General features: G+C 44.5%; 1 protein-coding gene across 1 annotated transcript; it reads left to right on the top strand.

The window, feature by feature from the left end:
• The first annotated feature begins 1,674 nt into the window (after nucleotides 1–1,674).
• On the top strand, nucleotides 1,675–10,129 carry VIM (vimentin). Its single transcript, XM_054192493.1, has 9 exons — nucleotides 1,675–2,306; nucleotides 2,494–2,554; nucleotides 6,610–6,705; nucleotides 6,850–7,011; nucleotides 7,535–7,660; nucleotides 8,373–8,593; nucleotides 8,688–8,731; nucleotides 9,148–9,233; nucleotides 9,762–10,129. Exons 1-9 carry the CDS (start codon nucleotides 1,765–1,767, stop codon nucleotides 9,801–9,803), a joined length of 1,380 nt encoding a protein of 459 aa, XP_054048468.1. The 5' UTR covers nucleotides 1,675–1,764; the 3' UTR covers nucleotides 9,804–10,129.
• Nucleotides 10,130–10,787: the final 658 nt, after the last annotated feature.

A 10,787-nucleotide genomic window follows, 5' to 3' on the forward strand; every position in this document is an offset into this window, starting at 1 on the left:
CAGAATGAAACTAAAGCACAGTTTCCTTTACCAAAAAAACCCCACAAATCCTTAATAAAATATATGGGCTCTAGTCTTCCTCACAAGGTACAATACCTGAAGTATAATAGCTGACTTCACTGTGAATTGGGGGTGTGAAAATTACTTTTCTCTCTGCCTGCTGTTCGTGTTCGGCATTATCAGAACTTCCAGTGAAGATGTTTGCTTCTGCAGGACTGCAAGTTAAAAAAGGATTAAAAATCAACGGTGGTTTTGCACCCCATAAATGCTGAAGTGATAAATTACAGATAATACCTCTACATTGTATCAGTCACTTCCCATAGCCATGAGGAAAGAGATGTGCCTTTCCTGACGTGTCAGTGCAGGATTAGAGAATATGCTTCATGCTTTGGCCACTCAAGTTTTAAATTATCTAAATGACAGGGATCCTGTATCTCCCTTAAACGACTTCTGCATTCATACTGAAAACAAGCTGCTGCTACTCAGTCTAAGTTTTTATCTATTGAATTTTATGCTATTGCCCTGTACTACCTACATCATTCTTCTCAATCGCTGGTAGCACATTTTGATGGCAAAATTGCTCTTGAAACACTGGGATTTTTGTCTGGCCTTTGAAGCTACATACAAAGGATATCTGTGGGCCATGTCTAATGAATAATTACCATTTTACCAGGTGCTTTCCTAAGACTCTTACTAAACTTAGTGCCTTACTAAACTTAATAGCAAAAGACTGTTGGGTACAACAGTGTAGAAACAAATCTTCATTAAAATCAAGCCTGCCACTATCCTAGGTATTAGAAGGATTGCATCCAGGAGCCAGATCCTGATTGCAGCTGTTTCAATAATGTAGTGTCCACACTTTAAAAATAGTTACTGCTGCGATCGTTGTTACAGTAATGACAGAATTAAGCCTTACTCGTGTAAATGCTCACCCACCTACAGGGACAACACATTTAGCCTGTAAACGTCCTGTCTTCGGAACAGAAGTAGGATCTGCGATTGCTGTCAGCTGAAGAAGACGCAGATGTTATTATTTTTCTGCCTGTTTATTTTGGACACTTGGCAGCCCTTTGTGAATAGTCAGCATCACTCTTCCCTGATCTTACTCTCTTTCAGAAAGCTAAAAAAGAAAAGAAACAGGTTCTCAAGAAGATCTCTACCTATAAAGGGTTTTTTATGTATGCATCCTGGGTTGTGTGGAGTATTTTGCTGTCGAAACAACATTAAACCTGCCAACCCTCCCTTGCAGCCAGGGCGCTAACTCTCGGGAGGAGGGGGCATAGCGAGAGACAGGGTAACGCTCAGCGCCCAGCCCTGCCGAGCCGCGGATGTCGCCGCTGTCACCCCCCCCGGCCCCCCCCGGGCACCCCGCTCCCCGCCCTGCCGGAGTTCCCCCCGCGCCCCACCCGCGGGCCACTTCCCCCGCCTCGGCGGCTGCGCTCCCGCAGCCCCGGGGGGAAATCTGCCGGCTCCCGGGGTGAGCCGGGCCGAGCGGGGAAGGTCGGGGCGCTGCCCCCCTCTCCTCCTCTCCTCTCCCCGCCCGCCTTTGTGTCCGCTGCCGCGGCGGCGGCCGGCAGCCCCCTCCCCGCGGGGCCGGGCGGGGAGGCCATTGGCGAGGGGCGGCGGGCGGGGCGGGGCGGGCCCGCCGGCGCCCCATAAGAAGGAGCCCGGTGCGGGGCCACCGCCCTTCTTCGCCCGCCGCGCATTCCGGCCGCCCCGCTCCTTTTCTCTCCTCTCCCGGATTACAAAGCCCGCAAAGCCGCCATGAGCATCAGCACCAAGAACTCCTCGTACCGCCGCATGTTCGGCGGGGGCAGCCGCCCCAGCACCGGCACCCGCTACATCACCTCCAGCAGCCGGTACTCGCTGGGCAGCTCCCTGCGGCCCAGCACCGCCCGGTACGTGTCCGCCTCGCCCGGCGGCATGTACGCCACCAAGACGACGTCGGTGCGGCTGCGGAGCAGCATGCCGCCCATGCGGCTCCACGACTCCGTGGACTTCTCCCTGGCCGACGCCATCAACACGGAGTTCAAGGCGAACCGCACCAACGAGAAGGTGGAGCTGCAGGAGCTCAACGACCGCTTCGCCAACTACATCGACAAGGTGCGGTTCCTGGAGCAGCAGAACAAGATCCTGCTGGCCGAGCTGGAGCAGCTCAAGGGCAAGGGCACGTCCCGCCTGGGCGACCTCTACGAGGAGGAGATGCGGGAGCTGCGCCGGCAGGTGGACCAGCTCACCAACGACAAGGCACGCGTGGAAGTGGAGCGGGACAACCTCGCCGACGACATCATGCGTCTGAGGGAGAAGTGAGTGTGTGCCGGGGAGGGCGGGTTGGGGCTGCCGGCGCCTTGCGTTACCCACCCCCCGCACCGCCCGCCGGCGCGGAGGCAGCCCCTGAGCATCCCCAGCTGGGCTGAGGACGGCGGGAGCCTTGGGGGGAGGATTTGGGGGGACCCCCCCGCTCCTTCCTCACCGCTGTCTCACCCATTCCAGGTTGCAAGAGGAGATGCTGCAGCGGGAGGAGGCCGAGAACACCCTGCAGTCCTTCAGACAGGTTTGTGGGGGCTGGAGAGAGAGGAGGGCCTGAGGGAGCTATAGGAGAGGAGGGCCCGAGGAGGAGGAGGTGGTGGTGGTGCCTGAGACGGGAGGGTGGGATCGCAGGAGTTTGCTTTCCTCGCACAAAGGAATTCTATCAGCTCTCACGCAACCCCTCCTTGTTTTCTTTAGGGGGATGCTGCGGTCTGAGGGGTGCGGGGGGGAAACTATTGTCTTGGTTTATCCAAGTCTAGCCTGTTTTACAAAAAGCGCTCCGATGTGGAATCACTTTCCGATCCAATAAAAGTGAAAGGGGGCCATCTGCTCGCTTGGCTGAAGGGTATTAATGGTTTCTATGGGATTCACCGTGGAATGCAGATAGAGGCATTATGGCAAGTGTGGTGGCAGCAGATTGAAATAATAGATCCCTTTGTGTCGGAGGGGAGGGCGCAGTGGGCTGCATTCTTATGAAATGTGTAATGGTGTGGGCATATTTCTAGCAAAAAATGTCTATCATGTATATGGTCCCGTTCTTATAGAAAACAGAGCTCCTTTTTAATGAATCACTTTGGTCAGTGCATTACTGGATAAGAGTTTCAAATTTAACATTTTTCATATGGGTGTTGGCTGCTCACAAGATTTGGACAACTTGTTCCTTGCAGCGAGCTCACAGCAGTCATGTGTGTCTCCTCTGGATGTCCGTTAAGAACACAGAATTTAATCCCTTGTAAACAAAAATGTTAACATAGGAAACAAGTTGCTTTAGAGTTTAGTCTCTGTAGGAAGCTACTATGTTATCCAGATAAACTAAAACTTACGTGACAGCCAGAACCGACTGTGCAAACAGTGTTCAGAAAGTGTTAAGCTCAGGTTTTCACTTCTGCAAAACCAGCTTTCAACTTGGATTAAGCCTTGTTTGGACTAGGAGATATTTAGGAATGTGCCTTCTCATAACAAGGTCTCTTCTCTAAAACCACCGGTGTGAACCGGCATTCCTCCTGTCTGGAAGTGACTGCCCTTATCTCCAGACAGCTGGGCACAGGCTGACTTTGTCCCAAAGCTCTTCATAGACATTATTAGATGTCACCATTCAGGAAATCATCACTTGATTATCAGCATTTCCCTGGGCAAGGCTTTTCACCATTGCATATTTATAGTCTGAAGGAGAGCAGGTGTCTTCAGGAGATAACGTGTGGAAACTGAGACACCTACACCCATTCGGAGTCTGGGAATTCAGAGTCACTGCTGGCATTCTGGGGACAGAAGTTTGAAACAGAACAGTTTGAGACTGCCTTAACTTCAGCTTCTGTTTTTTTGAGTGCTAAGCCAATTCAACGTAGTGTGAAGTTCTGTGCAGAAGCAATTTAAGTTTTAGAGAACTTAAGCTATTCTGATTCATTGCCGAATTCAGTTGAAGGATCCTTTGACTTAAGGCTGGCTTAAATGATCTTTCATACTTAATTGGTGCACTTCAAGGCATGTATGTCTACCTCTATTTCAAGCCAGTTTAGCTTCGTGAAGGCTCAAGGCTTTTAAGTGAACTTGGCTTTGTGCGCATCCCACATTAATTATGCAGCTCTTCCCTGCACTGGGGTAAGGCGTTGTTCAGGAGCTCAGCCACGAGCAGATCTGTGTGTGTGCAGTGCGGTTGAACTGGATCCGTTTAACCTCTTAAGGCGCAGCTTATGCGTAAGAACTGAAAATCGTTCTGTGGAAACACTACACTAAAGCCACTCCTGACATAAGTCGTGCATGCAAGTATGTTTTATTTGAACAACAGTAATATCTAATTTTTCCTTACTGTGAAAGAGTAGGGTTAACACACAGGTTTTGAAAACTAAATCTGTTCCAGTGTAAGTATTGTTCTCCTGCAAATGAAATTAAATTCGTAGAACACTGAAGTTGAAACATCCTGTTGTGCTTTGCATTGTAAAAAATGCACAGCTTTTCATTAAACCATTATATTCTTGCACTGGAAAGTGGTATACATGGTTTCGGAATACTTCTCTCTTCTGACGTAGCATCAGATTTACTTTTTACTTGATGGAACAGTTGTATACTTCAGTATTTAAAAGAAAACTAACAAATATTTGAATGTAAACTTTATATTTTCAGAGGCTGCCTGCTTTAGAGACTGTTTAACTCGGGTGTACTGAATTTTAATCTCCTGAACAAAACCACATGATTTTACTCATATGCTGAGGGGTGTACTACATAAAATAAACCTAGAGGTACAGCGAATTCTTTCCTTGGGGACAAAACAAGCATCATTATTAGTGAGAAGGTTATTTACTGCAGCTTTGCCAGCTACTCTGGCAGCAAGGAATGGATCCTGAACTTACGACAAGACCAACAGGTCAACTCCTGGCTAACATGAGGCTTGCCTGAAGTAACTATGGATACTCAGCCCTGCAAACTGTGGCTGGCATTAAACAATCTCCTAGGATAAAATCAATATGTTGTCCAATTGCACGTATATATGCCTTACACTTTGCTCAGGCTGCACGTAGCTTGTTCACTTAGGTGGCTCTCTATGCATCTAGGAAATGCAGATACTCTGATTCATCACTCGCTAACTACTAAGTCCAAACTCCCTAAAGTAAAATACATACCATATATTCAAAGTGTCTTCAATTTAAGATGCTTTCGATTTATTAAAAGCTACTAAAAATCCAGTAGCTGTGCAGTTGTCCTGAAAAAAGTAATAGTCTTCAAGATGCAGATTTCTGTAAAATCTGCTGGAAACTCTGTGGATGTCTGTCTAATTGTGTAAACATTTTAGGTCATAGCTATGTAATTTCCTGACAGAATGGTCTTCAGTTTTTTTTGGTAGGAGAACAAATGAATTAAGGAATTATTTTTCTGAATTGAAAAACAAAGCCGATATGAACTGTGGATGTAAAACTGGAGTTGATAGGGAAGTTATGGAACAACGCATCAAAGGGGTGTTTTGCTGGATAAATCAAACAGAAGAATTCTTCTGGAGCAAGAGCCTTCCCCCAGAGTGGGAGTGACCCAAGGAATGGCTTTCTAGGAGTCTAAAGAAAACACTCCCTATTTCAAAGGTGCTGTAACAGTGAGAACTGCTGATTAGGAATGCTTACACTTTGGGCAAATCCAAAATAGCTTTAGAGTAAGCTGTGAAAACCTGCTGCATTAATACCATGTAAATATAAGAATGCAGCTGCGTATGTAACCGGTATGGAAGTCTGAATTGACTTACTTGCACATTTAAAATGTAGGAAGTTACCAATCAATGTTTAGTCTTAAGTTGTGTTTTTGAACTAATTCAAGCTGCCCCCATGTAACACTCATGGCATATTTTCTGTTGTGCTGTAAATGAATTTTTGCTGTTGATTAAGACTATCTCTGTCCAGCAAAAGGTGGAGTCCTTGCCAGCTAATGTGAGGGTGTAGGCAGTGGTGACTAACTCGATTTGTGTTTATGTTCATACCTTCTTTTTCTCAAGGGAGATCTCTCGAACCGCTTGGAGAAGTAAATGTTTGCAGTTCTTCTATGTACCTCACAAGCTTTACAAGTATGCTTTCAAGCTGTGGTCTGTGGAATCAAATGGCTCTGGGGTTGATCAAGGAGTCCATAAGAAATAAATAAGAAATTAAGCCCACTGATAGGCACGTAGGCTCATGGGTTGCACTTCTTAAGCCCCACTGGAAAAAAATGGAAGTCTGCAAATTGTAAGACTAAGTCTTTTTCAGTGTAGTCAAACTAAAAGAGCTTATTGCTGGCTTGTGACACAAGTATCTGCTTAATCTTCAAGCAGGATTTACACCCACCACGATCTGTGTGCTCTTCATCATGCTTAGCAATACACTGGCAAAGCTGAAGTAATCTACATGTGCTATATAGTTCCCAAAATCACAATAAAGGTGTATATAGCGGTCTCTGAGGCTAGGGTAGGAGGTGACAAAAACATAGAGGTTTTTACCAGGTCCTGGTTTCATATTGTCTTGCTAAGAAGCTCAGATGTGGCATCGGTCTGTACGCTACTGAACTTGCTGTAAAATTCTTCTCTCTTCTCTTGTAAGATTGCTAATCATTCTTCTCTCTGGTCAGGATGTTGACAATGCCTCTCTGGCACGTCTTGATCTTGAGCGCAAAGTTGAGTCCCTGCAAGAGGAGATTGTCTTCTTGAAGAAGCTTCATGATGAGGTAAGCTGAATGACAGAGTCTCTGATCAGATGCTGACAGCCTGGTGAGCATGTAAGCTCTTTGCTGGTTCTGGCCCAAGGTCCCCACCTGTGTATGTTCTCTGTGTTGTTGGGCAATAACACTGAGTGTCTGCTCCTCTCTTAGGAAATCCGGGAACTTCAGGCCCAACTCCAGGAACAGCACATCCAAATTGATATGGATGTTTCTAAGCCTGATCTTACTGCTGCCCTGCGTGACGTTCGCCAACAGTATGAAAGCGTTGCTGCTAAGAATCTTCAGGAAGCTGAAGAGTGGTACAAGTCCAAAGTAAGTGGAATCTGTTCAGGTGCATCAGGCACTCAGACAAACTGCACATAACAGCTTTGCTGTAGCACTTGGTGTTCCCTCTGTCTCTCTACTGGACGTGAACACAGCGATGGCACAGGGTCTTCTTTGAAATCCTAGTCTGGGAAGAGTATAGCTGAAAACATTACTTTGTGCTGTAAGCATAGCATCAAAGTAATGGGTTCATATTTGGAGTCTTTCCCATGCTTGTAGCTGGAAGCAAATGTCGGATGAAATACTGGAGGAAGGAGTGAATTAATGGGTGAAAAAATCATGAAAAGATGGAAAATATACAGGGTGGGGGAAACAAATACGAAAGGTTTAACTATGAATTCCAATTTAACAATTAAAAATAGAAAGGCATTTTAAGAATAATACTAATATTTATGTTTCAAGTGTTAGGGCTTGTAATGGCTTCAATTGCCCTTGAATGCTCTGTCCAAAAAAAGTCTGTTATACCATTTCTGTTGAAGTGTTACGCTAACCAAACTGGGGATTTCCACAGTTTGCAGATCTCTCCGAAGCTGCTAATAGGAACAACGATGCCCTGCGCCAGGCCAAACAAGAAGCTAATGAATACCGCAGACAGATTCAGTCTCTCACCTGCGAAGTTGATGCCCTCAAGGGAAGCGTAAGTAGAAGACAGCGGTTGGGACATTCTTCCCTTTGCAGCTTTAAGCACTGCACTGCAGTTTGTTTGGTGACATAGATGTGAATGCAGCTGATCTCCCATGCAATACAGTAGCATATTAGTGCTTCTTGAAAAGGATGCTATGGGCTCACTTTGCCTGTATGAACTACAGTGCACTGGTTAATTGATGTACCTAAGGTGTTGTTTAAGGTATCAACAATGAGTTCATTCCCTTGTTCACTGTTTATGTAACACTTCCTGGAGATGTTTATGGCTTGTCTGTCAGGTACAGCTGAAGCTATACAAAAAGCTGGAGGAGCAGTGGAAAGGAGGTGCAAATCTTGCTGTTGCTAGAACCTGACTACCTTAAAGGCTGGCTTGAAATGGATTTAACATAGTAAAACACCTGCAAGTCCTCTCTCTGAGGACTGCCTGCATGCTGACTTGTACTGCATGTGTCGGATTTATTGTAAGGGATTGCTTTGCCACCTGGTAGAACAAATATGTAGCACACCTCAGATCAAGTAGTGGAATAACCCACCTTTACTTTGCAAGGGGGAAGATAAGGAGATGACAAATTTGGGGCATCATGCCTGGTTGCTTTGGGAAAGGATGCTAAAGTAACTTCCCTTTTTAAAAATGTTTAAGGGTCTTGAGGGTGGGAAAGAGTGTCTGAACTGCAGTGGTGCTTGACTTCATTATTCTCTTCCAGAATGAATCCCTGGAGCGCCAAATGCGTGAAATGGAGGAGAATTTTGCTCTTGAAGCTGCTAACTACCAAGACACTATTGGCCGTCTGCAGGATGAGATTCAGAACATGAAGGAAGAAATGGCTCGCCATCTCCGCGAGTACCAGGACCTGCTGAATGTAAAGATGGCTCTTGATATTGAGATTGCCACCTACAGAAAACTGCTGGAGGGTGAAGAGAGCAGGTAAAAGTCACATAGAGACACATTTCTAAACAGCAATTACAAGAAGACACTCTTTACCCATGTCTGACTTTATCTGTTTCTTTTTTTCCTTCAGGATTAACATGCCTATTCCAACCTTTGCTTCTTTGAACCTGAGAGGTAAGCTGTTTCTGCTACTCCAGTTTAGACACCTGTTCGATCATTAGCAAAAGGGTCCTATATAGTTCCTTTTACTCTAGTATTTGAACGTGGATAAGTGCAGTTGTGTGTGAATGTTTTTAACTGTAACTAGAATATTTGCAATTACTTAACTTGGCTGGGACGAGCTACTTTGTTCCTGGGCACAGATATTTTTATATATCAGTACATAGTGGGTGATTGGTTTAGATGCCTGCTGAAGATGCTTTAAGGGGAACAGGGAGAAAATAGAGAAAAATAGCTTATCTTTCAGAGCAGGAGACTTCTTCATATACTAAATAGGGATGCTAAAAGTAGACACTAAAATCTGTTACACCTTACTTCTTTGAGGAGGTGTTTCATCTAACCTGTTGGTAACAATACATTTTCTTCTGCAGAAACCAACATTGAGTCTCAGCCAATGGTTGACACTCACTCAAAGAGGACACTTCTAATTAAGACTGTTGAAACTAGAGATGGACAGGTTGGTGGTAATTTTGATTTTATTTCTGTCACAGCTGGTTACCTTAAAATACTCTTGAATTTGTCTACTAGTCAGTGGAGTCTGTATATGGTAGTAAGTATTGAGTAGAACAGCATCTGGCAGTTCAAGCTGCGTGTCTGAACATACAGATGTAGCAAACAGGCTTCTGAGGAAATGATCATAAAATTCATCTGATAGTAAATCGTTAAGTGGCTGACAGTTACCTGTGTCGTGAGTATTTAAGTTCAGCTGAGTTAGCAAGTTCTCAAAAGATTCCTCACATCATCCGAGGGAAAAACAGTAGTAAACAGAGGTACTTGTTTGGGACAAGATACTGTTTTCAGACTGAGTCGATAAAGCTTAAATGGTTTGTGCACACCATTTACCAACTAGACCTTCTCACTTGTAAGTGAAAGTTAATGCCCATTTGTTCACATATCCATGGTACTGGATGTTCCAATTCTAACTCTAAAAAACCCAACAGTCTTACTGCTAAAACTTAATGCAAGTGTCTCTGGTTTTCAACAGGTTATTAATGAAACTTCCCAGCATCACGATGACTTGGAGTAAAGCTGAAGTGAAGATGCATACTTATTAATGCAGGAGAAATTCTTACCAGCAAGATTTAAACAGTCCATGTCTTAAAGGAAGAAACAGCTTTCAAGTGCCTTTCTGCAGTTTTTCCATGAGCGCAAGATTATTATGCTAGGAAATAGGTCTTAGATCTTGCAAACTGACTCTCCCTGAAGGATTAGAGTTTACAATGGAGTCTAGTTTACAAATAGCAATATCTTGTGCTGCAATACTGTTTTTAAGTATCTGAATTCAATAAAACTGCTTTTTCCAGCACAGTATGAGCAACCTGTCGCTACTTCAATAAATCTTTGGAAAATGGCTCTTGATGTGTTCTAATTTGTTAACTTTATAACTTTCTGGAAAGCCATAACAACATGATGCTGGAATTACTATACGGTTGACATCTCCAGTACTGGTTGTGTGGAATGCTGTTTTTTCAGTTTAACTAGATAAACTGTGTTACTCATTTACTGCTTAGATTTTGGAACCAACTAAAATGGACTATAACTGGCAGATGCATAATGTATTATGATATTTCTTATCACTTGAATAAAATATGATACTTCAAGCTAATAAAAATTAATCTTGCTTCCATATACTAGTTAACCTAGTTACTAAGAGCTAAAAATGCCCAAAATACTTTAAAACTTGGCTCTATAAAACGTAGTAGTTAAGTAGCTGTGCAATAGTTCACGCAAGCCCTTATCTGAGAGAGCACCTTTGCGAAGCTAACAGCTGACTTCATGCATTGAGTTCATTTTCCAGGAAAGACTAGTTCCCAAAGGCTTGTCTGTATTACAGAAGCTAAATGAAGGCTTCAGAGGGAGTGGGGGTTAGGAGAGGTATTTAAAGGCAATGCACAGAAAGAGTAATTTGTCTTAGTGGTGACTTGATTCTAGTATTCAAACCCTTTTAGAAAAGGAGAGCCACCATGCTCAGTGTTCTCTGCTGAACATGCAGCAGAATGGGGAACAGAAA

Source organism: Rissa tridactyla, chromosome 2 (genome assembly GCF_028500815.1).
Source record: "Rissa tridactyla isolate bRisTri1 chromosome 2, bRisTri1.patW.cur.20221130, whole genome shotgun sequence".
Taxonomy (NCBI): Eukaryota; Metazoa; Chordata; class Aves; order Charadriiformes; family Laridae; genus Rissa; species Rissa tridactyla.